General features: G+C 40.1%; 1 protein-coding gene across 1 annotated transcript; it reads left to right on the forward strand.

Moving 5' to 3' along the window:
* On the forward strand, positions 1–27,372 carry cds2 (CDP-diacylglycerol synthase (phosphatidate cytidylyltransferase) 2). The gene is made up of 13 exons (XM_032577494.1): positions 1–222; positions 6,638–6,780; positions 6,881–6,977; positions 7,897–7,994; positions 8,830–8,969; positions 11,527–11,585; positions 12,559–12,641; positions 12,759–12,846; positions 13,846–13,914; positions 14,029–14,181; positions 15,180–15,299; positions 15,389–15,492; positions 24,146–27,372. The coding sequence occupies exons 1-13, from the start codon at positions 151–153 to the stop codon at positions 24,276–24,278; spliced, it is 1,359 nt and encodes a 452-aa protein (XP_032433385.1). The 5' UTR covers positions 1–150; the 3' UTR covers positions 24,279–27,372.
* Positions 27,373–27,795: the final 423 nt, after the last annotated feature.

The following is a 27,795-nucleotide window of genomic DNA, read 5'->3' on the forward strand; positions in this document are numbered from 1 at the left end:
CTTGTCATTGATTTGCGCTTTGAGAATAGGGGGGGGAAAGTGTTGCCGTGTAACATTTAGCTTAGACCTTAACAGAAGTTTATCCAACAAATAGTCTGCTGCCGGAAGCTCCGGACCTTGGCCGTCAGCGTCAGGCTTCCACCCGCTAAGATGACAGAGCTGCGGCATCGAGGGGCCAAAGACGGCGAGCCTCCGTTAGAGCAGCAGCCATCAGAGGACAAGGTAACGCTAGCCTGGGCTCGGATGCTAACACCATGTAGCCGCTTAGCGGGGTGATGTTATCCTGTGGCTGGAAACAAGCCTCACGAGCTCATCTGGTTTCATCTCATTTACAGAGCAGGGCTCTTTGAAAATGATCCTAATTGTTCCCTTGACGACTCGACACCACCGAGAGGCACAAAAATATTAATGACCAGTTTTGACAAATTGTACTCTCTCCTAGCCGATGCCCCTGTTTGTCTGAGTGAACGCAAACACGCGTAGCCGAAAATCAAAACATTCAATTGTTAAACAAAATGGGGCGTTTTTTTAACCCATGCTTTACACTGAAGCACAGAAAAACATCTTTGAATGTCATGACGGCTTTATTAATCATGGAGCCAGTTTTTGTTTTTGGTTCGATACTGAGCTTGGCCAGGAGAAACAGCTTAAAATAAAGTGATTGGTGAGACTGTTAGTGCCTGGAGAAACATTAGCCTGAGCCTGACTGGTGGGACTTCATCATAGTGCTGCAGAGCACGATGCAATTCACGCTTCGCTCCCATTAAAGAGATATGACGTTTTGTGTTCACACTGTCCACTCTGATGACTGTGTCTTAATGCCTAATCCGAGTCAATAAAGGGGCGTGGCGCCGGAGTGACGGCGGTATGGATCCGTTTAGAGGCGCGTGATCACAGAGAGCAGCTAAAGCGGCCCCGCCCAGTTTAATCAACTTGGTTTCCTGTCTTCTTCTTCTTCTCTGCTTCTAACTCTGTCTAAACTCGGTACTGGAAAGTAGAAATACCTGGAAAACGTGCGTCTTGGTTTTAGTTAAAACTAGTTCTAGAAACAAAATAAACAACAATAATAAAAAAAGTTTCCATATATTTGCTTTTATATTGTCTAAAACAGGGGTCTCAAACTCCAGTCCTCGAGGGCCGCAGTCCTGCAACTTTTAGATGTGCCTCTGCTGCACCACACCTGAATAGAATAATTAGGTCATTAAGGCTCTGGAAAACTGATCTACAGTCATGGCCAAAAGTATTGAGAATGACACAAATATTATATTTTCACATGATCTGCTGCCCTCTGGTTTTCATGTGTGTATGTCAGATGTTGTCATCACATACAGAAATACAATTGCAATCATATTATGAGTAACAAAAGCTTTTAATGACAGTTAGAATGAGTTAATGCAGCAAGTCAATATTTGCAGTGTTGACCCCTCTTCTTCAGGACCTCTGCAATTCTCCCTGGCATGCTCTCAATTTCTGGACCAAATCCTGACTGATAGCAGTCCATTCTTGCACAATAAATTCTTGCATTTTGTCAGAATTCCTAGGTTTTCGTTTGTCCACCCGTCTCTTGATGATTGACCACAAGTTTTCAATGGGATTAAGATCAGGGGAATTTCCAGGCCATGGACCCAAAATCTCTATGTTTTGTTCCCTGAGCCAGTTAGATATCACCTTTGCTTTATGGCAAGGTGCTCCATCATGCTGGAAAAGGCATTGTTCATCACCAAACTGCTCTTGGACGGTTGGGAGAAGTTGCTCTCGGAGGACATTCTGGTACCATCCTTTATTCATGGCTGTGTTTTTAGGTAAGACTGTGAGAGAGCCGACTCCCTTGGCTGAGAAGCAACCCCACACATGAATGGTTTCAGGATGCTTTACAGTTGGCATGAGACAAGGCTGGTGGTAGCGCTCACCTTGTCTTCTCCGAACAAGCTGTTTTCCAGATGTCCCAAACAATCGGAAAGGGGATTCATCAGAGAAAATGACTTTACCCCAGTCCTCAGCAGTCCACTCCCTGTACCTTTTGCAGAATATCAGTCTGTCCCTGATGTTTTTCCTGGGGAGAAGTGGCTTCTTTGCTGCCCTACTTGAGACCAGGCCTTGCTCCAAGACCGTCTCTCATATTGTTGATGAAGGTCAAAAACGCCACAAGCAGGATTAATGTGGCGTCAGCTGCCGGGCCCTCGGGGAAGGAAGTTAATTTGGGTTCATGTTGCAAGTTGGAAAATCAGCTTGCAAATTGTCCCGTACATATTATGCAACCGTATCTGTGTTCCAACTGGGATTGAAGCGATTAATTGCGACGAATCGATAATTAAAATAATCATAATTATTAACCGATCATTAATTGGAGCGTACAGACTCAACAAAAGGCCCTTTGCTGAAAAAAACCACACACTCAGAGCAGTAATTAAACCAAAACTGTACAAAAAATCTATACATTTTGCATTTAGCATAAAAAATAACTTTTTTTCTGTAAATATGTTCTGCTAAACACTCCTAGTTTTAGCTTCACCTGGTTCAAATTCTGAAAATAAAATCTCCTGTTAAGTACCTTTTGCTATCCGATTTCTGATTGGTTAATCCAACAAAAACAATCACCAAATCAGCACGACACTGTATTGATGTTTAGTCCAGCAGACAGAGCTGAGCTTTTAGTGTTTTTTTTTTTTTTAGCAGATGCATCCTTTGTTACGTTGATGAAGTGTCACTAAAAAAGCTGTCAAATGCATTTTAGGTGCTAAAGTGTTTTATCTTTTAATGTATTTTTAAGTGGTGATATAAAAAAGCCTGAAGTGGTTAAATGAAAAATCTGCAGAATTCACCAATTTAATACAATTAATCATCAGAGTAATCGATAGAATAATCAATTTACTAAAATAATCATTACTTGCAGCCCTAGTTTCTAACTGCTGCTGCTTTTAGAACTACATGGTTTTTTTTATTATCTTGCCACATGTTCTCAATTGAAATTCCGCTTTTGACTTTGACTAGACCTTTTTGACAAAGGCAATTTTGTTGTTTTGTTTTTCTATTTGTTCTAAGCCATTCCACTGTAGGCGCTGCAATGTTAGTTTAACCAGATCACATGTAGTGAGTGCAAACATGATGTCTTTCAACAGGTCCTCCATCTTGCCACACGTCCGTATCTAGCATGACATATAGTCAGGCCAGACAACGCAGCGCCTGACTAAAATTTGAGCTTTGCAGCTCATTTTATTTTAAAAATGCTTTTAAAGCAGTGTTTTATTTTCTTTCATTTAAATTATTATGTTACTTTGTCTTGGACAGGGTTTCCCGAAGTGTACTATAAGCCTGGCGGGCCACCAGGCTTTACTTCTCCCTGCCAGGCTAAGCGTTGCTTGTTTATTTACTTTAGGTTTGTTTTTTAATGCTCGCCTTATTTTTTAAGACTTTATATTTGGTGTTTAGGTATTGTTAATAATGTCTTCCAGTACCACATAATTACCTGATGATATTTGAACATTTTCTGTCAACTGCAAATATTATTATTCTTTTAATTCAGAAACATGGCAGGCTGCTGGTGGACTGCCGTAGCGCCCCTACCACTACACTTAGCAGGTTTCCTGGGTGAAACTCTGCATGATATGTAAAGTGACAAAATGTGTAAAAGCTGAAGACATGTGAAAACTTTCGACAGCTCTGTATATTATAAATGCATTATTTCAGAGTCTCGTTTAACGTGAAGTCTGGAGTTGATGGTTACATTGAATTAAATTCTCTGTTGCGTTGAGGCTGAGCACACAGCCGTGGGTCTTCAGGAAGCTTCTCACGGGGGAGTGAAACAGTATATTTACCGCTGATGGCGCAGTAATTTAACTTGACTGAAATGCCTAATCATCGTCACCCAGCATGCATTGTGCTCCGGCGGCAGCGGTGGACTCTGTAATTAAAAATTTGCGCTGAAGAACGTTGACCAAACATATGAAGAAATCCTCGGTGGTGGTTCGTTTTATTTTTCTCTTGCCAAATTTCACTATAAAATGAGAGGGTTTAAAGTTATAAAAGAAATCGAATAATTAGTATTTCAATTAAAGCTTGTCAAATGTGAGCCTGTTAGTTGGTTTCCAGATTGATTTGAGAAGGAGGCGTTCATGGTTTGAGGAGGCAGCGTTTGCTAATCGATTGGTCAGTGGGAAAAAAAGCAGAGAGACTTGCCGCTGGTTTGGAAGACAACATGAAAGGGGAGGAGAGTATAAATTGAAATGGGTTCCTATTTTTAACTCCAGCATCCTGAATAGCAGATATTGTCTCCATAGAAACCAGCACATGGAAAAGGGTTTAGCGACTGTGTATGTGTGTATGTGTGTGTGTGTGTGTGCTGTGTGGCACATTGCATAATGTTGTTTTGATACGTATTTTCCTTAAACTGACATAAATTTCCATTATTAGAAAAACAAATCCCGTAACATTTAGATGCAGGGGTTCCCTCTGGGTGTACGGACATTCATAATTCATATTTATTAACCTTGGAGTGACGCCGTCTGTGTGTTTTCATTAAGGCCCCGTCCAATCAACATATGGCTTTGACAGCTCAACAATATGGAGGGAGATTCTCTGTCAGCGCTTCACTTCCCACGCGCGGCGCTGCCCTGATGGTCTGCTCGGCTAATTTTAGTGCTTCCTCTGAGTTGATGAAGCAGATTGACAATCCCGCCCAGCAGCTCAATCCCATGTCATCATTTGTTAAAGTAGATTTCAATCTGAACAAAACACTTTCTTCTCGCCTTCGTCTCAAAATAAACAGCGTATATACGGTAACGTGTGCTCCATATGTCTTTAAGCGTTTTTGCCCGAACTTGTGGCCTATCATAGTACTGCATATTAGCTTCTCTTTAGCTAGCTTTTAACTTTATCAATATATAATATTTGAGATCTGATGTAGAAAGTTATGAGATTCATCATGGAAAGTTGTAGTTCTCTGAACACAACAGCCCAGTTCCAGTCTTTTCTTCACTTCTTTTTTTTTATCCTAAATTATTTGACTGGTTTGTCGAATTAAAACTTTCACAATAAGGCCCATTCTTTTCAGTATCAGAAATTAAGACGACAGGCAGAACGAGGTTAGTTGGTTTTATATGCACGGCTGTCGGTCTTGTGCGTCTCTGCGTCGCTCTGTGATGGTAACCTGTCCCGGGCTGTCACCTGCCTCTCGTCCAATTATACGCCAAAAAAGGAGAAAAGGTGATTAATGGGACATTGTTGCCAGTAACATAATCCCCAGCAGGCCAGTAACTGGAGCGCAAACATCAGACACAGACTCACTGATAATACCAGGCCTGCTTTTAGCTCCATGGAGTCGGCTTCTTTCCATGTACGAGACTTTTTGGTTGGTCAGAAATGAAAACATTTTACCTGAATGTCCACACTTTCCTGTCCTGCGTCATATGGCTGACTTTTCACAGTTCTAGAGCTAGCATGCTAACTGGAGCTTTTGTAGTCTAGAAAAGCAACAGATGTCGGTCTAAAATATTGGAAGTGTGTGCTTTTATTTTAAATAGTACATCATCTACTGTTAGGGTAATGTGTAGCATCCTAGTTAGTTGCCTGTTTTTGCTAGAACATACTATTTTCATACTGTGTACTATAGTTGTTTTGTAATAAATAACCTGCTGCGGTCGCTTGGTGGACTGTTCCAAATAAACCAATGAAACATCTTTAAGCTAAGAGTTTCTAGGACTGGGAGATATGAAATTAGTTTTTTTATTTTGTATTTTTTTACCCCTCCAGGGGGTCTTTTTGTGGGCTCTAGTGTCTCTTATATGACAGTAGGCTGACAGGAAACGGGGAAAGAGAGGGGGGAAGACATGCGGCAAATGTCGTCGGGTCCGGGAGTCGAATCCGCGACGGCCGCGTCGAGGACTCAACGCCTCCAAATACGGGTCGCACTAACCACTACGCCACCACGGCATGCCCCGAAATTAAAGTTTTGTCACAATATTTTTTTGTACTATTCTGATAACAGTCTAAAGTGACGATAAGAACTATTTATTACTCCTTTACTAGACGACTGTATCGACCGCATGAGTCAGCAATCATAACCCCATAAACATAAATATTGCTTTTGAAAAACATTGTCATTTGTAATGCGATTCTTTAGGACATCAGTCACACGAACAAGTGTGATTCATATCTCTAAACTGCACACGGTAGCTGCACAACCTGCCACTTTTCATAAGCTGAACTATTATTATGTTTTGAAACGCAATTTTGGTCGCAGAGGCTTCATAATCAATTTCAACTATAGTTGTTTTGTTTGTTTGTTTTGGGTTATGTCAAATGTTTTCCAGTTTCAATGTTAAATGTTCTTTAAAATTTAGTTTTAATTTTTGAGAGGCTGTACATACATCTATATGTTATTACAATTATTATATTAATTGAAAATAGTTTCAAAATGACAATATTATTGTTTATTGCAATAATTTCTGCGACAATCACCCAGCAAACGTTATTATGACTTGCCTATGTATAAATATATATTCTACAGATGCTGTTCACAGTCCAGGTTTTCTGAATCCAAAAAGGTCAACATTGATGACCTTCACGCCTGTTTTATTTCTCCTGTGTGTGGGTGTGTGTGTGTGGGCATGTGTGTGGGTGTGTGTGTTGGTGTTCAAAGGGCTCAGACAGCGAGCTGAAAGCAGACAAAGAGGGCATCTCCGACAACGAGTCCAAGGTGGACTCGGGAGTCCCCGAGGTGCCGGTCCCTCCTGATGACACCCCCGAGGTTCTCAACAAGGCCCTGTCTGGACTCTCCTCAAGGTCACCCTCAGAGTCGGACACGTTTAGTTCTCCGTGTTGTTCTGGATGCGCTTTTGGAAGCTGAAACCTTTTTTTTTGCTTGTTTGTTTTTCCCCCGTAGATGGAAGAACTGGTGGGTACGAGGCATCCTAACACTAGCCATGATCTCCTTCTTCTTCTTCATCATCTACCTGGGCCCCATGGTCCTCATGATGATTGTGAGTACCAACGAAACCTCTGGAGTTTTCACGCATCAGAAGTTAGAAACCGCACATCAAACCGTCTTAGACGTGCTCAGCCTTCGCTTAGAGCAGCAGAACAGAGGCCTGGTAGTTCCACCTGCTGAAGTTAGGAAATATGAAACCATTCAGAAAAGCCCCTCACCCATTGACATGCAAACGTGTGAATTTGTTTATAGCACTAACCAGCTGCACCACACAGAATAAATGAGTTGGTTTTCTCCAGGCAGCGTGAAGATACTCAAAATCTGATAAAACCCTAAACATGGTTTGGGCATCGCATTACAAACTGCTGAAGTCACAGGAACAGGAGGATACTTGGACTAGACGATATGGCTGGAAAACGTATCACGACATAATTGTTACATATCTGTCGATAACGATAATTATCGATTAGTTTGTTTTTTAATATCTGAAATACTGTTGATGTAATCTTGCTCTATGACTCCTCACATTAAAAGCTCACATTTTGTGACGTTCTCAGTCGTCGTTTGACTTTGCAATTTGACGCCTTAAAAACGGGCCTCTGTCTCTTTAAGAAGCTCCTGCTAAGCTTTCCGCATAGCAACTAAAATCCCTCTTCATGTTTCTTCCTGGCCTCTCCAGCTATGTTTCGCTTTCCTCCGATTACGTTTTGTTGCATTTTTATGATTTTATTGCGTTCTTTTTTTCTTTTTTTGTTTAAACTTGATGCAAACCTTACAACGCAACAGAGCTTGTGGCAGAAATAAATATTATGCTGAGAAGAGGACTTGTTCTGCTCTTGTTTGAATGTTTCTTTTTTTTCCCCCATTCTCATGATGTAATGTAAACCTTTTAAAACCTGTCTTGACTCCTCCCAATATAAACCTTTAGATGTCAGTTTTTAATGCGACTGTTTCTCTCTCTCTCTGTTCAGGTCCTCTGCGTTCAGATCAAGTGTTTCCATGAAATCATCACGATCGGGTACAACGTGTACCACTCCTACGACCTGCCCTGGTTCCGGACGCTGAGCTGGTGAGCTGCATCACTAAAATATGAACATCTAATAAAATAAGCCGTCTTGGTTTGTTTCTCATTATATTGTCCACATTTTTTACGTTGCAGATGTCCTGAGGTTTGTTTTCTGGCCTCTTGTAGTTTGTTCACATTGTAGATTGTTCCTTAAAGCTGCAGTATGTGACTTTTATTTAAAATATCTATATATGTTTTTTCTACATTTTTGTTACAATTATCAATATGTCATGACAGTATAAGACAGACAATTTGGGGAAAAAATCTGCATTTTCCCAGTGCAAAGTGCAGAATTATGCCATTCAGAAACATCCAATCAGAGCCAGGAGGAGGGTCTTGGCGCTGTCAATCACTCTCGTGCTCACCCCCTCCAGCTTGCTCTTAGCTAAGCAACAGCTGTTTCACCACATCGTAGCCTTCCACTAATGCTAAGGCTAGTTAGCATAGCCAGCGATGAAGGTGTATAAATGGTTTTCCTGTAACGGTCAGTTGCATCAGCGGCTAACCGAGATTGATTGACATCGTTAAGACCCGCCTCTTGGCTCTGATTGGTTGTCTTTTTTTTTTTTTTTTTTTTTTACCAATTATCTGTCTCGACATAGTGACAGTTCTAATAAATATTGAAAAGACATATTTTTGTAAATTCGTAACTGATAGCAGTTTTGAGTTTTAGCAGCAGTAGGAGGCGCTGTAGCAGTTTTTATGCCACAAGCCTGAAAAAGACCTGCTGGAAAACAAAAGTCTGTTGCAGAACACGCATATGTAAGCCGTCCAGGTTTTCTTCAGGCGTGGCGACCTCTGATTGGTCCGTGTTTAACCGCCACCCCGTGCCCTGCAGGTACTTCCTGCTGTGCGTGAACTACTTCTTCTACGGCGAGACCGTGACTGATTACTTCTTCACGCTGGTGCAGAGAGAGGAGCCTCTTCGCATCCTCAGCAAATACCACCGCTTCATCTCCTTCGCACTCTACCTCACAGGTACGGCCGGAGCGGAAAGATTTTTCGTTTTTTTCCCAGGACAGCAGTTAACATTTTTCTGAACCATTTTATGGGGGAAAATAACTCGGCTTCACAGTGATGCTGCTGGAAATAAAATCAAGTAGTGAAAACAACATCATTCAAATTCACCAAAGAACTATTTGATATAACATGTCTTGAACTAATACTGTTAGTTTTGACGATTTTCTTCTCTACGAAGTAGGGCTGGGCGATAAATCGATTTTATCGATTAATCAAAGTTTTGGTTCTTGAAGATTAATTGTGTTTTTTTTTTTTAAATCTGGATTTTTTTTTTTTCACCAATTCCCTCCGTGGGTTTCCATAGTTCAGGGTGATGTCAACGAGCCCAGGGCGGCCATCTTGTTTGACAAGCGTATTTTACAGCTTGTATTTATTTGGACTTTGAATTTATTTCAGCTCTACTATTAGGGCCAGGGTGCAATCTTTTATTTATTTATTACAAAAATAAAGTCTCAATGTTACAAGAACAAAGTCTTATGACAAAAGAGTTGACATAGTATGAGAATATAGTTTTACTGTTATTAAGACTTGTCTCCAACAATGACAAAATTTTTTTTTTTGTCATTCAAACAACTTTTTTCTCCTAATTTCAAGATGTTCTCCTTGTAAAATGATGTCTTTATACTGTAAATATTATGACTGTATTCTCACAATTGAACAGAAATTCTTGCAACCCGGCCCTAACAGCCTGTCGTACAAATCCCAGAACGGATGATTGGGGGGGGAAAAAAACACTTTTTGAAAATATTTTCTGTCATTAGTAATTTCTGTTTTAGAAAAGAAAGAGAGAAAAAAATGAAGTAAATGCTTTTTAGTGGGAACGGGAATGAAATGCATCTGGTTTGCTTCTTATTTTGGACTCGATTTGAAGAAAACTGAAGAAAATATTTAATTTGCTCTCAGCAATAAAAACAGGATTTATTCAGTCAACTTTTATACAGCAATTAAAAGCAGACATGGCTGCACCAAAGTGCGCTATGTAGCATAAGTCAATGACTAAATATGGTCCTAGTTACCATGACAATAGAAGAAACCAGAAAGTTTCGTAAAGATTATTACATTTTGTTGCTTCTAACATTTTTTGTAAGGAGATTTTAATTAAAATCCAAGTTTTGACCTAATCTATTAAATTTTTGTGCTCTGGGGTGGGGGGCCTCACAAAATCAATCCACGGGCTGCAAACGGCCCTCGGGCCACACTTTGACCACAACAACAAGGCTGCACAATACATGGTGACTAAATTGTGATTCCAATGTAAATATGTGGAAGCTGATTAGCACAAAGCAGTGTTTGAAGCATATTATTTCTTGGCTATGAAGCTCTAAGTGTTATGAACGTGCAGATGCTCACACTGCAACGGCGATGCTGCAAATGTTAAAGAGACGAGAACGAAAACAGGCGTATAGTGCAACAAATATCGTCATCGTAATATTTTGTAATATTTTTTCAGGCACTAACAATAGAAATATCACACAAATACAGACAAAGACCATAATTGGAACATGTGAGTTTGTCATATAGATAAATATATGACAGGATGAAAAAGAATTGCAATTTCTTTTTTTCTTTTTTTTCGTTTCCAATTTTGTGCAGCCCTAATATGCAATATAAAATGTTATAGTTTCAATTTCAGATTTTAGAACAACTTTTACATCGGGGGGGAACCCTTTACTTTCTAGAGTGAGCCCTTCCCACAAATAAAGGCCTTGTACCATCAGTCGTCTTCTGTTGTAGAGAGACTATTGCCTTTGTACCAGTAGCAAAAAACATTTGTAACTTTGTAAGAACCACAGGTGAGGGGCCACAAAGCCACAGGTAGCAAACCTAGCAGATGACCAGGTTGTAGTAATATGCTTGAATGGCCCAGTCAAAGTCCAGATCCTGTTGCAAAAACAATATTAACGGACATTCTCATTCCAATCGGCCTGTATATGCAAAGCTGGTAGAGACACACCCCAACATGGTTTTAATTGCAGCTGAGTTCTCAGCTCTTTAAACCCTGACCTGCATCGTCTGTGAAAATCTGAGGCTGTGAAAGTTGGATGGGTTGTTTCCGTCCCTGAGCAAACCTTCACGTCCCACTTCCTGAGCTGCAGAGCGTCAGTTACTAACTCAGCTCTGCTGCAGCTTCTGACTGGCGCCAAACAGGATGTGGGGAGGCGGGAGGAAGCGCCCAAACTTTTTTTTTTTTTTTTCCGACCTGAGCTGAAGTTTCCTACGACCGTGAAAACTATTTCCTGGCGCCGTTTTCCTTTTAAACTTTTAAATCTCAAACGCCATTCGTACTTCCTTAAGTCTATTTTCAGCGAGAGCAACTCCCGTCCATCTTTGCTTCTCAGCTTCCTCTCCTCACATCAGCACACGGAAACAAAAAGCCGAGGGCCCCTAACGTTAGCGCCTGAAATGGGCCGAGCTAAATTTAGTTTGACCTCAGATGACCTCATTTGTGAACAATTTAGTCTCCTCCTCCTTTACGTGTGTTCATCTTTTCTCGTGTGTTGCTCTGCTCCTGCAGGTTTCTGCATGTTCGTGCTGAGCTTGGTGAAAAAACATTACCGCCTTCAGTTCTACATGGTGAGTGTTGGCCCCGCCTCTTCCTGCCCCCTTGATCATCATTTTTTGAGTTTCATAAAATCATAATTCAGAGAATGAAAGTCACCATTTTTAGTCTTTCATGTCGTAGTTTCTGCTTTAAGTCAAAATTCACAGCGTCAGAGTCATAATTACGAGAACAAGTCAAAATTTTGACTTTTAAAGTCGTAATTACGAGAATCGAGTGTCATAAGTGTTGAGTTTGTCATCATTTCTACCCTAAAAGGAACAAGTTGGATTTTTACATTTGGATTTTTCATAAATTTGAGTCCAAAGGTCATAATTTCCAGTGTAAAGGTCATAATTCCAAGAACAAAAGTCAGAATTGTAAGTTTTAAAGTTATAATTACAAGAAGTCATAATTAGGACTTCTAAAGTTAATTTTGAGTTTTAAAGTGGTAAAAACAAAAATAGAAGTTGCGATTTCAAACTGAACAGGCACTCACACATACAACCTGTAATTATAACTTTAAAACTCATAATTACAACTTTCTGTTGGGATTGTATTTTTTTTCCTTTAAGGCGGAACTGGACAGCCAAATGTTCAGTTGTGTTACAAATTCCTTAAAAATGCCAAATTCCCAACATTTAAAATGTAAAACCGGAGAATATCATTTGTGTACTGAGATGAAAAGCAACAACTGAGCATGTGTTGGTGTTGCTATGCCAACGTTATTTTAAACTAGAAAGTTTCTCTGCCTTAAATTTCTTCATTTTTGGTGTAATAAGCGAACAGCCAGGTCGCTCTGCCTTGCACAGAAAACCAATAACTGACAGTAAAACGGCTGTGCGTCTAGCTAATTTACATTTCAGCTAATATTAGCAGAGATTTATGTGTAAATTCAAGCTTGTATGATTCTGACCCGTTGCTTTGAAGAGAAAAATGAATAAATTTCCACCTATGCGCTGCAGTTTGGGTTGGTTTTTTCAGAGCTTCTTCTTGTTCTGTCCTCAGTTTGGCTGGACCCATGTGACTCTGCTGATCGTAGTGACCCAGTCCCACCTCATCATCCACAACCTGTTCGAGGGGATGATCTGGTGAGCCGTCAAGTCCGTGCCGGTGCCACTCATCGAGTTGAACCCTAATTAGCTCGTCTTGTTTTTCTCTGCGGTGATTCAGATGATAGATCTCAGGTTTTTCTCCCCTCTGAATAGGTTCATCGTTCCCATTTCTTGTGTGATCTGCAACGACATCATGGCCTACATGTTTGGTTTCTTCTTCGGCCGAACGCCGCTCATTAAGGTAGCATGAAAACATTTAGATTTGTTCATCTATTGGACGTTTCTGGGAGCGTTTAGTGGGCCTGTCGCAATAAATCAATTAATCGCATGATAAATTAAAAGGAGCTCGATATATTCCATTAGCATGATTGGGTTTTTTTTCTTGGGTCTCCATTCAGACTGGATGACAAAAGTCTTCAGTCTGGTGATTTGGTCTCCACTGTCCCCCTTTCTGAAGGACGATTTTGTTGGAAGAAACTTTAGTGTTATTATTTGTTATTATTTATTATTTGTTGTTTTGGTTATTTGGTTTAGATATTTAAAATGTCCTCCAGTTCCTATGACGGCATATTGGGGTCATTGTAGATAAAAGGGAAAAAAAGTAAATTGCCCCAAAAAACTGAAATTTTGAGACTAATCTCAGACTTAAACTTACTTTATTGTCACTGCACAAAGATATGACAGGGAATTTGGCAACAAAATGTTGTTGCTTGGCTACCGGAGTACAAAGAATAAAAACTGAAAAACTAAAAGTTTGACTTTGAACAGTCAAAAAAGTTTTACTTTTGGAGCTCAGAAATTTCTAGAAAAGTTTTGAGATTATTCCAAAATGTTATTTTTTTTTTCTATAAAATTTTCAACTTTTGCAAGAAAAACTTTTTCTTGATTAGTCTAAAATAAATTTTGATTGTTGGCAGAAATGTACTCCGTGTTTTTCTATCTACGGCCCTAATGTGCCGTCGTAAGTTCCAGTGTGAAACGTTAGTTAAAAATTAAAGTTTGCTGACCTTTGAAACGATCTACATACATTGTTGTATGTAATATCATTATATTACTTGAAAATTGTCTCAAGACAATATTATCGTTTATTACAATAACGTCTGGGACAATTTATCGTCCAGCAAATTGTATCGGGCCAGGCCTCGTCTTGGATCAGCATCAGTCAAAAACAAATTGAGTTACATAAAGTATGCTGAGTTAGATGTGACAGTGTATGAATGTTTTATTTTGTCTGTTGCAGCTGTCGCCTAAGAAGACATGGGAGGGATTTATTGGTGGATTATTCGCCACGATTGTGTTTGGTATCATGGTGAGACGTACATTTAATCTCTAATTTAAAACTAAAGTCTTTCAGGACTTCTGAAGTCTTGTAAAAATGATATACTGTAACTGAAGAGTGTCTTCCTCCCCCCGTCCCTGTCAGCTCTCGTACGTCATGGCTGGATACCGCTACTTTGTTTGTCCTGTGGAGTTCAACAACGACTCCAACAGTTTCCAGGTGGACTGTGAGCCATCAGAGCTGTTTCAGCTGCAGGACTACAACCTGCCAGGAGTCCTGGAGTCTGTCACCGGATGGGTATGATGACCTTATCCCTAATGGAACGACAGTCTTACAAAAATAGCCAGGAAACGTTCGTAAGTCAGCTAATGCCTGCTTCACATGGCAAGATTTACAAAACCTAAGAGATTCCCCCATGCTTGGCGATTAAAAAAACAAAACCGCAGGTACAGCGGGTTCGGTCGCTCCACCGATTTCACTCACCGACATTCAGATGTCAGGTGGGAAATCTTGCAAAAGCTCTCGAGACCAAACACGAGTTCAGAGTAAACAAGCATGGCCGACTGGGGAGAAGCGCTGATAATCTGGGAAATCAGGACAAAAATGAGCATAAAAGTTTTACCGGCGTGAACAAAGACGTAAGAGGGGGAAACGTAGCCAGGGGGACGGAGCCCAGAGGTAAACATGGAAGCATGATGGCCTTCTACTGTAAAGATAACAAGGAAGAGAATAACAACTGTAATAAATGACAACAGCACCCAAATTTATACAGAGACAGTTACAGGGCATTGAAGAGAACATTCAGTCTGTTGTCAGGACGCATGAGGTGGTGCAGCGATACCCGCAACAACCTGACACCTGTTCTCCATTTCTTGTTGTTTCTCCTTATTATGGGAGATAAAATTGCCATTTTTGTCGGTGTTGAAGTGAAAAAGTAAATGTTTCTTGTGGCTCTTGTGTTTTGAGACTGTCGATTTTAATGGCATCATTTTTTGCTGACGTAAGCAAACGGCATGGGGGCTCTCAGGGGAAACGCCACAGCAGTGACATTTAAAAGCATCCTCACTCCGAACGGACATGGAGCCGTTTCAGATCCATAATGCATTTCATGTCTGTAACACAGTCAGAACCTTTCCACACCAGCCCACAGAGATCACACGGGACACAGTTGCATAGATCCTAGAAAATGGAGGACAACCTTTGACCCTCCATGTTAAATAGATGTTGGGTTCTGTGAACTAGCTCCCCGCTGGCTGCGGCGGTTTGCCTCCAACCCTGTCCTCTTGTGTCCACAGACCACCGTGCGTCTGTATCCGTTCCAGATCCACAGCATCGCTCTCTCCTCCTTCGCCTCCATTGTGGGGCCCTTCGGCGGCTTCTTTGCCAGCGGCTTCAAGAGAGCATTTAAGATCAAGGTAGAACGTCCTCAAGAGGCTCTCGCCATCTGAATAAACCACTGTTTGAAATTCGGCGCACATTGAAAGCTCGTCTTCTCTCCTTTCAGGATTTTGCCAACACCATACCGGGTCACGGAGGCATTATGGACAGATTTGACTGCCAGTACATAATGGCCACATTTGTCAATGTCTACATTGCCAGCTTCATCAGGTAAACTCTCACATGCCTGTGTAGATCCTTCAGGCCTTAAAAAGGGTCGGATAAACCACCTGAGAGTTGTGAACTCTAAAAACACAGTGAAAGTTTAATCTGTCACATTCAGACACAAGCATCTTTTTTTGTTTAATGTTGAATTTTATCTTGGATATCCGCACAAGAGTGATGCATTTATTTTACTTGTTTGTTTTAATGAACACTGTTTATTAGTAATGGGCCTTTTTTCTGTCTGAACTCGCCTTGATTCTCTCTATAAAACTGACTGGAAAGCAGCAGCATCATCCTAAAGCTTAGTCAGATACATCTACTTGAATTAATTCACGTACACTTAATTGTCTTTTATTGGTTTATTAGAGTCAAATTAGCTGCAAGACTTTTGTTTAGTATTGTAGTTTGTCCCCCATCCAGCAGAGGGCGCCACTGGTCACCCTGCAGCGGAGCCAGAAACAAAGATGGCGGTTCCGAATCAAAACAGCAGAGAGAAGCGGTTCGAACAGAGTCCGTTGTGCGATAAAAGTTGCACTTTATGTTTTTCTCTTTTTGAAATATAGACACTGGACAAGCTGCCTAAGTTACCAGCGTAATATAACTCATTTGGTCTTTCTCAGTTTGTAAAATAAATGCAGTACTGTGGCTTTAATTGTACACATGGCATGGAAAGGTCGGAGTTGGTTCTATTTTGCCCGATGCTCACACCGCCAATATTTATATTAGAGATACACTGAGATTCTGTGGCTCTGATCTGCTGACGCTGAATTTTGTTGTTTCCAATAACGACTACAAATGAGAAAATAAGTTTTTTATAATTTGAAAATGTAATTGTCGTAAAAATAAAACAGTAATTTGTCAAAATGAACTAACATTGGCATCGTACGATATTAATAATTTTTTAACATGTCGGTATAAGTCCGATAAATACAACTGATTGGATTTTCTTTTTTTTTTAAATATATGGTCACAGACCAGTACGACTACGTATCTGGACCATTGCAGAAAGAAACTAGAAAATTCCTGAAGAAATTTAACCGGGGCCTGCCAAAGTGTGCCTGTCGGTTTGGACCCAGTGTTCGGATGCTAAAAATTAGCATCAATGCTAAGATTAGCTACTGCGCAAGACAGTGACCTGACCTGAGAGAAAAAGATAATGCAAGGTAATATTATTGCATCACCTATGGCGGTGCACTAGTGGAGGGCAGTGAAGTGCTAATGTTTGTGCTAATGTTAATGTACTGCCTTGCTATGAAAGGCAGCGCACTAACCTAAGAGAGAAAGATAATACAGGCTAAAATTATTGCACCGCCTACGGCCGTGCACTAACCAGAGGGGAGTATTAAGGCTTTTATTTTGAAATTTTAAGTATACTTCATTTTAAATGTCCAAACTAATCCCATGAGTAACAGTGATTGGGTTAAATCGTTTCTATAATGCCCAAAAGAGCAATTACCTGATGTAAAAATTGTCAATGCTTTTATTTTGAAATGTTTAATAAGCTTCATTTTAAATGGCCACACTAATCCCATGTGTAACAATGGTTGGGTAAAATCAATTATAAAATGCCCAAAACACAAGTAGTTCTAAAGGCCAGCTCAGTCCTCCTCTGTAGTAACTGACAGTTCCGCCATGTTGTAGTCCTAACCTTGAGTCATTGTAGTTCTAAAGAGCAGCTCAGCTGTCGCGTGATGAAGCAGACAGGAAGAGACAGAATTCCAGTAGTTTGAAGTAGTTTGTTTTTCTGAAAGATCTGAGAGGAATATTCAGGCTTTTATTTTGAAATGTTCAGTAAGCTTCATTTTAAATGTCCAAACTAATCCCATGAGTAACAGCGATTGGGTGAAATCAGTTATATAATGCCCGAAAGAGCAATTACCTGATGTAAAAACTGTCAAGGCTTTTATTTTGACATTTTTATTAAGATTAATTTAAAATGGCCACACTAATCCCATGTGTAACAATGGTTGGGTAAAATCAGCTATAAAATGCCCAAAACACAAGTAGTTCTAAAGGCAGACTCAGTCCTCCTCTGTAGTAACTGACAGTTCTGCCATGTCGTAGTTCTAACCTGCATGTTCTGCCATAGTTAGAACTACAGTGATGCGTTTTTGTAGTCCTAATCAGCTGCTCTGCCCTGTCCTGTTCTTTGTTCTGTTGCTATGGTAATGAAGCTTGTCTGTCAGACACTCAGGGCTGACAGAATTCTATTTCTTTGAGTCAGCCAGTTTGACAGAAAAAAGCAGTCCTAACAACTCCTTCCCGTTCGGGAACCGTGATACGTACTTGAAAACCGTTTGAAGCATCTGAGAGGGCTATTTGTCGTCTCCAATAGTACCACGATTCATATTCTCTACCTCACTCACAGTAATAACAGCGATGAGAGAAAGATGGTGTGTGCTGAGCTCAGAAATTTTTCAGAAATGCATTGAAGTCAATCTGTGACTATCCTCAGAGGGATATTGAGGCTTTTATCTTGAAATTTTCAGTAAGCTTCATATAGAATTGTTGTTTAGGTTAAATGAGTTATTTACTGGCAAAACAGCCAGTAGTTCTAAATGGCAGCTCAGTCCTCTGTTTTAATTCAGTGTTAGTTAGAACTACAGATATGGCGTATTTGTAGTCCTATCTATTAGCATTAGGTTAAAGGCTAAAGCTAATAGATAGGCACTATCTGCGCAAGCCAGTGCCTTAACCTGAAATAACAAGATAATGCAGGCTAATATTAGGCCCCAATAAAGAGACGTTTTATTAGGTGTGGAACAATAGGTGCCTGCCATGCAAGACGTTCTTGTTTTAACCTTCTTGTTTTCAAGAAGGTTAGGGATACAAATTTTCTAACCTTGAAAAGTTGAAGATTTTAGAAATTTGGAATGAAGATGATGTCATGGAAAAGAGAACTTCCAACTACAAACACTTGTTTGGATTCTTGTTGGAAAGAAAGAAAATGGTTAAAATACTAGTGGAAACCATTTTTTTTAAAAAAAAATAGTACTTAACAGTTGATTTCTTTTTACATAAAATCATGGTAAGTCTGGCTATTTTTAGACCAGGGGTCACCAACCTTTTTGAGACTGGGAGCTACTTCACAGGTTCAGAGTAACACGAAGGGCTACTTGTTTGATACAGACATAAATTTTCTTTACAACAAAAATTCATTTAAGTAAATATGATTACATGCTGCCTGATCATATTAATGTTAGGGACTATGCACAATAGTTATCAGTAAGGACAGTTATGGTTAATTGCTATATTGTGGTCAGACGTTCTTAGTTCAGAGTTTTAAGTTGGTGAGGTGGGGAACGCCGAAGCCTAAATCTTATAGGTCAGTTTTCTTTTTCTGTGAGTTAAAAATGATGACTGGAGTTTGAACCACTCATCATTTGAACCTCAGGTTCTGCCTGAGCTTTTTACAGTGCGCGGTTCTGGCGGGTTGTCGGTTTATTAGCTTTTTTGTGATTTTGTGAACTGAACAGCTGACGGGTCACCTGCGGGCTGACACAAGCAGATGTCGAAAAAAAATGTCTGACAGATTGGAAGGTACAAAACTATCACTGCACCCGACCTGCAGGAGCACAACCACCTCTCCAACGCGCAAACATCGGCACAAAACTAAACCACTAAAGCAGCGCACCCTTTTATTTCTTTTTTCTGTTTTTTTACACAAACGATGCTAAATAATAAAGACATTGAAGCGAAGCAGTGAGATCCACGGAAAGAGGAGGATTGGCGAAATCTTATAACTACGGGAGGTTCAAACTCCACTCATCATTTTTAGCTCACAGAAAAAGCAAACTGACCAATAAGATTTAGGCTTTGGGTGCCCTTTGACCCCCACAGACTCACACTGATGCGCGCTACATACAAGATGTTTTGGCACAAAAGAACTTTTTCTTCTCCATAATTTTGTTATTAGTAAACAGGGTTGGATAATAGAAATACAATAACTTTTCTTTTTTTAATTTAAAGGAAAATCTCTCAGTGCGTCCAGCTGTACAGCTGCTGCTGCAACAATCCAAACTCTCAGTCACTTGTGGGCAATTTAGAATCACACAGAAAAGCTCCAAAAGGGAATCAAACTCAAAACTCTGAACTAAGAACTTCTGATCACATAATAGCAATTAACCATAGCTGCCATGGTAAATTATTACTGATAACTACTGTCAGTAGTCCCTAACATTAACATGATCAGGCAGCATGTAATCATATATATATATATATATATATATATATATATATATATATATATATATATATATATATATATATATATATAGCCAAGACAATTTATGTCTGTATCAGACAAGTAGCCCTTCGTGTTACTCTGGACCCGTGAAGTAGCTCCCAGTCTCTAAAAGGTTGGTGACCCCTAATCTAAGGAATCTGGGTGAATGAGAAAGACAACGGTATACTTTAAACTTCTACTTTAATAATTCTGTCTTTTCCACTTTTCCTTCTCTAATGTCTCCTCCCACTTAGTTAATTAAGAAAACAGAGAAATAAATATATGGTAAACTGCTCTAATATTCCCTAAGTAAACATGCTCTGATCTGCATCCAGAAGAGCTTAGAAAGTTCTCAATTAACTATTGTTCTATTGTCTTTTCTGCAAAGAAAATATCATAAAGCATAACTTATTTTAAATACTTCATGTTAATAGCTGCACATTTAATATGCACGTCTTAAAAGTCTTAACTGTGACATTTGTAAAGCATTTCTTGAGGAAACAATGATAGTTCCCCTCTCTGCTGTCGCTATCCCCAAACATCCTGGTACCAGCAACCCCCCAAGCTCCCCTCTCTGCTGTCGCTATCCCCAAACATCCTGGTACCAGCAACCCCCCAAGCTCCCCTCTCTGCTGTCGCTATCCCCAAACATCCTGGTACCAGCAACCCCCCAAGCTCCCCTCTCTGCTGGCGCTATCCTCAAACATCCTGGTACCAGCAACCCCCCAAGTTCTCCTCTCTGCTGTCGCTAACTCCACAGCGTTATGGTACCAGCTGTCGTTACGCAATAGTCAGCCCCGCCCTCAACCTCACAACATCCAAGGAGTGACTACTGACCAGCTCTCCGTCCAACGGGTCCAAAAAATCTCTAAGCCTTCGAGTATTACCCTGAAGCAAGTCTAGTAGAGATGATCTATCTAAGCTGGTGTCGAAGGAGACTCAACTAGCCTTTAACTACCTACAGTCCAAGAGTTATGGCCTTTTCCAGTTAAGAAGCAATCAGCTGAGTAGCCCTCACACCTGCACAACCTCAATAACCACTCCTATTAACGGTAGCGCCCCCTCTAAGTACAACGTGCGCTTGTTACAGACTAGTCAAAATCCTCTTTGAAATAGAAGCAAAGCAGACCTGGCTGTTGTCCTTCGAACACTTCAGATCTTCATCACTCAGTCACCTTTGTCTTTTCTCCAAGTCTGTTGCTGCAACTTTGAGATCCTAGGGTTGAGGCAGAGTAAGGCAGCCAAATCAGGAACCAGGGCTGAGGGTCAAGGGGTCTTGTCCCTTCTGGCGGTGCGAAGTCTCAACTTCCCCATGGCTCCAGGGTGCCAGACCTCTCTTCTTGGTCCCCTTGGCCTTATATACCCTTTCAACCCATGCCTCTATAAGGCGTACGTGACCTCTCGAGCATGCAACTACCTCATCGGAAAGTCCCAGCCATTCCCACATATACCCTGCTTCCCTCCCTTACTTTCCTCGTGCCATCTTAGTTTCAGATCCTTAATTGGGACACAGCTCTGGGGCAAGTCCAGACATGTTCGGACTTGCCTTTTTCCCTTGCCTCTGTATCTAACACATTGTTTATTACTTCAATTACAGTTTTATATATGGTGTATGATCATCATAAGTAAATTCAAAATATCTTGTCCCATAATCATCAAAAAATCAAAATGCAAGATTCACTTGCTCAGGCCTTCATGATCTGTTGTCTGCATTAGTCTGGAATGATCCCACCTCCTCATACCAGTTTTCACAACACAGTGACCCCCCAATACTTACGTCCAGTTACCTGAAATTTTTTTCAGTTATTAAAAAATCCAGGGTGGCACCCAGTACCTCAGCGTTCCCGAATTATACATGTCAACAAAAACACGCCCAACTCTCCGGAATATATTCGGTTTTGGTGTTTCTTCCTCCTGTGTTTGATCAATTTGTGGCTCAATCTTGGTTTTTTCCACCCTGGATTCCATTCTGTCTATCTTGATTTTTAAAGCCACAATCTCCTTATTTAATTCCTCGTTCTCCCTAGTAAGGCACAGCAGTTTTTCTGACTTTTCTTTTAAAGATTTTTCCGCGTCATTTTTTGCCATGGCCCGCTTCCGTTCTAGTTTAATTGTTAATTGTTGCATGTTGCAATAATCATTTTGCATTCTTTCAATTGTTGTTCTCGCTTCCTCCAATTCTAAATTAACTTTAATCATTTGTTTTTTATAATACCCATTCGAACTTATGAGTTTGCTATTCTCTACATGCCAATTTGTTGAGTCATCGGTCCTGTTCAGTCTCTCTAGTTTCCTCTTCAGACTCTCCACTGTTTTCTGAAGCTGCTCATTTTCACTGTTCAGCTTCATCTGGTTCTTCTGGAGAATCTCTAACTTTTGTAACGTGAAATCTTTCTCCGCCATTGTTTCTTTCTCGTTCGAACCTTAAACTGCAAATGAATTTCTCTGTGGAATCTGGGAATACAAAGACAGTCACCAGTGATGTCACAAACAGGATGTGTGACATCACAGTTCAACATCATAGCCACAAGAAGTCTGTTGGGTGTGGGGGGGAAGGGGGGATGTTTTTTAAAAAAAAACCTTTATTAACACTGTATAACGACAGAGAGAAACATTTGTTCTGCCTCAAGAAAAAACAAATACAGACTAGAAAATTTCTGAAGAAATTTAACCGGGGCCTGCCAAAGCGTGCCCGTCGGTTTGGGCCCGGCGTTGTCATGCTAGAAATTAGCATCAATGCTAAAGAACGCTGCAATGTAATCAGTAGCATGTGGAGAATCACAAGAACGTTAAGTAAGGTGGCCGTGCACCATTCAGTATGATTTAAAATTTTTGTCAAGGCTTTTATTTTGAAATTTTTGTAAAACTTCATTTCAAAGGGCCAAACTAAATCCATGTATAACAGTCATTGGATAAAATCAGTTATATAATGCTGAAAAGAGCAATAATCTCATGTAAAAATTGTCAAGGCTTTTATTTTGAAATTATTATTATGCTTCATTTCAAAGGTCCAAACTAATCCCATGTATAACAGTCATTGGGTTAAATCAATTATAATGCTCAACAGAGCAATTACCTGATTTAAAAATATTCAAGGCTTTTATTTTGAAATTTTCAGTATGCTTAATTTTAAAGTTCCAAACTAATCCCATGTGTAACAGTTACTGAGTTAAATCAGTTATATACAGCCCATAGCAGAAAGTAGTTCTAAAGGCCAGTTCAGTCCTGATCTGTTTCAACTGAGTGTTCCACTATAGATAGAACTACAGTGATGCGTATTTGTAGTCCTAATCAGCAGCCAATAGCCTCTTGAGTTCCGTTGCTATGGTAAATAATTTTCTCACCAAAGTGTGAACTGTTAGTGACAGAGCCTCAGACAGCCTAGAAAATCCTGTCGCATGACTTTGCTCTGAAGCACCGTGACAGAAAACCGTACGATCTAGATAAATTTCGAAAACATTTTACCGGAGCAGACATGCGTATCAATGTCAGGACCGATTTTGATACCAATCGTGCGATATTTGTGGGCGTGATGGCGATTTCAAAATTATTTTGGGGTGAAAAATTGTCTTCATTTCTCACTCTAGCAGAGGGGCACTCAGGAAGATTCACACTCTAATTTTAGGAAAAATGAGAAACTTTGGGTTGCTTAGAGACAAATTGTGGACAAACCGTAATTGGTATCGACGAGCCGTCTTCACTTTCGAAGAGATCACAGACGTATCTACAAAATGAAATTTGAATGGCATTTCTACGTGAATTCGTGACGACACAGAGAATCCTCAAAAATAGAGTATTTCTAGGATTTTTCCCATTGACTTATAATGGGGTTTTTTTCATAGTTTTTTGCGAATTATGTCGCCATGTTAACCCCGAATCCCACCAAAAGTAATAGCTCCAATGGCGTGAATTTTCTGCACGTTTTGATACCTCATTTGTAGGTGTGCACCCAGCGGTATGAGCCGCATTAACGGTTACGGATGAAAAATAAAGAATTGGGAGAATAGCAATAGGTTCCTGCCATTGCTTTGCATGGCAGGCCCCAAAAAAGAGCAAATTTCCACACGAAAAAAAAAAATCTAAGAAATTTTCCAGAAAAAGTTACATTTCTGAATTTGAAAAGTTGAATATTTGCTAGAAAAAATTTCATAAATTTTGAGATTAATCTCAGAAATGTCAGCATTTTTCTACAAAATTTCTTAGATTAAACTCCAGATTTTTTTGGGGGAAAAAAAGGATTAAATTTCCATCTACAATGACAGTAATACACCTTTGTAGATCAGAGGTCAGTCAATGTCAAAACGGTCTGATTTCAGCATCACACGTTCATCTTTGCTTCATATTTGACATTTTGCAGTAAGGAAAAGGCCTCTCACCTCTGTTTTTTTTTTCTTCAGGATATTTACATTTGACTCCTGTTCTGTTTCCTCTCAGGGGCCCCAACCCCAGTAAGGTGGTCCAACAGCTCCTGGCCCTGCGGTCCGACCAGCAGCTCTACATCTTCAACTCCCTGAAGGCTCACCTGACAGAGAAGGGTTTGCTGCGAGCCGCCGAGGCGGCCGCTTAGCCCGGCGGCGCCCTCAGAGAACCCGTGTTTATTTATGAGCGAGGACACATCAATGAAAACCAAGAAAAAAAAAAACAAACATTCAGCTTTGGGCCATTCCATTTTATTTTGGGTTGGAGCGTTGTGCTTCTGTGCTTGACTGCTCTGTGGATCACGATTCTGACATCAGTGTTTTCAGCTGCGGTTGAAGTCCACCAATGTAGCCGCTATATTTAGTTTTTTATTTTAAATTTTTTTTTAAAATCAACACTGTTAAACTAAATGTTGGTCAGACGTACATTTCTGCTTGTTTACACAATATTTTTTGATATTATCGGCTCACGTGTGTTAATATTTTATCGTACATAAAGCAGTGCTCTAAACCCCGTTAACACACTGTAATGTTACTGCAGCGTCACCCTCCCACCCATGTCTAGCTACATTTTCTTTTGATTGTGATTGTTACTATTTATACAGAGACGGTTTTTATATTTCAGATGTTCTATTGTGTCTTAATGTCTGTTTTATTCAGGCAGTTGTGTGCATTTTTGTGTCTTTTTGTTATGTCGTTTTGCTTCAGTTGAGCCATTTCCAAGCCTTTCACGCTTGGCCAAATCATTAGCATCACATCATCATGTAGACGTCTGAATTCCAACCAAACCTTTCAGTCGCGTAAATTCCTAAAGCTACCTTGCTTTCTAACGAATCTCTCTGTGGGCTAGCGACCTCACTCTCACCTGTTTGCTAGCTTTCATTCGTTTTTTTTTTAACTCTCCTGTGGTCTTAGCTTGACGCTCGAGAGGAGCGCGGCAGATGTCACGGTCGGACAACGGGGAAGGCGGTCATTTCCTGAAACAACACACACACATACAAGCAAGCAAACCTCGTGAAAGCGCACGTGGGGCACCGTACCGGAACGCGCTGGGTAAAAAGCTCGTGGGGTCCAAATGACACCTTCTCTTCACACCATGGAAGGGTGCTGGTAGAGCTGCTGGTTTTTAGTGTAGCCGACTTGCTGTTTGAAGGTTGTTTTTTTTATTTCACTTGTTGGGCACCAAGAAGGTCAGGATAGTAAAATATTGGGGGGCACAATGATTCCTGCACTGCCATTTCTGATCTTGTGTGTCGCTTGGCAGCGTCACAGCAGAGACGCTCTGCTCACAAAGTTCATACACTGAACATCAGTAAACGTGTTAGCATGTTGGGCTACAGCACATCTGCTAACGTTGCACCTTGCCAATACTGTATGCGTTAATTCCTCTAGGTTTATTAGTCATTTTGTGTGTTATTTATGCCAAGTGTGATTTGATAGTAAAGCATAAGCTTAAGCCTCTGTGGTGTTTGGTTTCTTTACAGGTAGCATGTAAGGACACTTTAATAGGCACACCAGCAGGTGTTTAGGTTAGCATAGGTTAGCATGCCCTACAGAAACGGCAACACGTGTTCACTGATGTGGTTTTTTTTTCTTTAGCTAATGCCAATATTCCAGAGGATTTATTTATGCTTTCCTAGATATAATTTGTTCTACCCTGAGCTCAGCATTTTGGAAACGTCTATGACACATCTGTACCGAGTTAGGTCCGATCCACTGCTGGTCAGGCCAATACTTGCCATAGCCGACAGATTTATTGGCTTTCTTGTGCGGTCTGGAATTTATTAAAACATCTGTATTAATTTAGCTCTTTTATTGATATTCCAGCTTGGTTATTTTTATTCATTTAACTAGGATCCGATTTTTGGAGGGTAGAAACATTTGTAGACTCGCACGCAGAGATATTTCCTGTCGTCATTAATTCAACAGCACACGCAACGCTGACTGCCCTTTGGGTTTACCTGTAGGTGTTTTAAGTAGTTCACTCTTCTACATCTTATACAAGCACCTTGTGGCGAACCCAGCGACCATTTTGGAAGTATCGGCTTAATGTTCTCTATTTCTTTCTTTTTCTCTCGCTTTTGACATTATTCTGGTAGCGACATTCCTATGTTGATTACTTCTATATCACTTTTTTCTATCATTTGGCAGCAGAATTTTGCAAAACTTCAAGTATAAAACATTAGACATGTTAAGACGATATTTGCCGTTTTTTTAAATATTTCCCTACGTTATCTGCCGAATGCTAATTTGTAGCCACCCCGTTTTTCTTTTCCTTTTTCCTATTAGGAATCTAAGGCAGCATGACATTACAAAAACGTGCAATCCAAGTATTATTGTACAGGACTGTAGTATCGAAACTCACATTTACTGTCAGCTTCCTTTCAAACATTTAAATGTCTCTGATCCATTTGAATTTCTTTCACTAAAATCTGTATCAGGTGTGGGCATCGAGCGCAGCAAAGCGTTTTCTTTTTTCCCATGGGGAAGCATCAATGCCTGGTAACAGAAATGCAATACCGTACCAAATATTACATCCACTCAGTCTTTTGTGAAATTAAACTACTAACGTGATTCGATGTATTGTGCAGCTCCACTAGAACATACCAAAATATTCCTGTTTCTGTTGGTCTATTTCAGGTTTTTTTTTCTGCCAAAATATCTTGAAGAACATGAACTAAAAGATTACTCAATAGAAGAAATGTAGTTTTCACAGTTTGTTTTTCCATCCTTCTCTAAAGACATCTAATTATTCAAACTGACATTTTGTAAGATTATGTGTTACCATAGTTAAAATAAAATCTGATTAGCAATCCAAGTAATTTTTTTTGTACTGATGGTGTTTTAACGATTTGGTTCAGAGGACCCTTTAGTCTTTCTAAGTAAAACCAGAAGACTTCTGTTAGTATGATGGAATAAAATCAATATTTGTAACAAGACATAATAAACTACATTTGGTGTAGCAGGAAAGGAAAAGGATGGTACATAGTGGCTTCTTTTAAACGTGTTCCTGGTATTCATGTTTATTTTATATACCATCTTCTAGTTTTTTCGGGTATATAACCCAGACATCACTTTTATCCGGTGTTTGAATTGATTCCGATGATTATTTATTGACGTCATTCGAGACGTCATCTTTCTCAAGATATTTATTTATTAACTCTCTAACTCTGCTGTAATTCTAAAATATATGTTTGTGGGGGTTTTTTTGTTTGTAGTTTTTGTAGTCAGGCAAAAAAAAAATAAAAAAAATCATTATCGCCACGTGCGAAAAAAAAAAACAAGTGTAAAAGTAGCTGAAGAGTTTCTCCGCTGTTGCCGTGGTTGCTGTTGCTAGGCTCCTGTTCGGTGTCGTGCCTCAGCTCGGGTGCTCGTTGCTTATGATTTACGTAGTTTCTTCCCCACGTCCACAGTATCGCAGCCGAAGTCGCCGCAGTAGTTACATTTTCACAAAGTTCAATTTTTCGGTTCAGCAGCTCAGCACTGCCCTTCCACTTACCTGCCACCAGAGGGAGCCAGAGCTCCTGTGCTCAGCCTGTTGACCGTGACCTTAAGGCTGTACATAAATGGAGATATTTGGCCATTTGTTACTTCTGCTTAGAACAATCCGCTGCCCTTTTATAAAAAAGTGAGTTTACTAGATAAACGTTTTCTTTTCGTTGGTCT

This window comes from Xiphophorus hellerii, chromosome 12 (genome assembly GCF_003331165.1).
Source record: "Xiphophorus hellerii strain 12219 chromosome 12, Xiphophorus_hellerii-4.1, whole genome shotgun sequence".
Taxonomy (NCBI): domain Eukaryota; kingdom Metazoa; phylum Chordata; class Actinopteri; order Cyprinodontiformes; family Poeciliidae; genus Xiphophorus; species Xiphophorus hellerii.

What these genes read in the sequence shown, in the direction of transcription:
- cds2 (XM_032577494.1), top strand. Translation starts at nt 151, where the DNA reads ATGACAGAGCTGCGGCATCGAGGGGCCAAAGACGGCGAGCCTCCGTTA. An exon ending in TGGTTCCGGACGCTGAGCTG is followed by an intron (nt 7,995 to 8,829) that starts GTGAGCTGCATC and finishes CGTGCCCTGCAG; the next exon opens with GTACTTCCTGCTGTGCGTGA. An exon ending in CTTCGCACTCTACCTCACAG is followed by an intron (nt 8,970 to 11,526) that starts GTACGGCCGGAG and finishes CTGCTCCTGCAG; the next exon opens with GTTTCTGCATGTTCGTGCTG.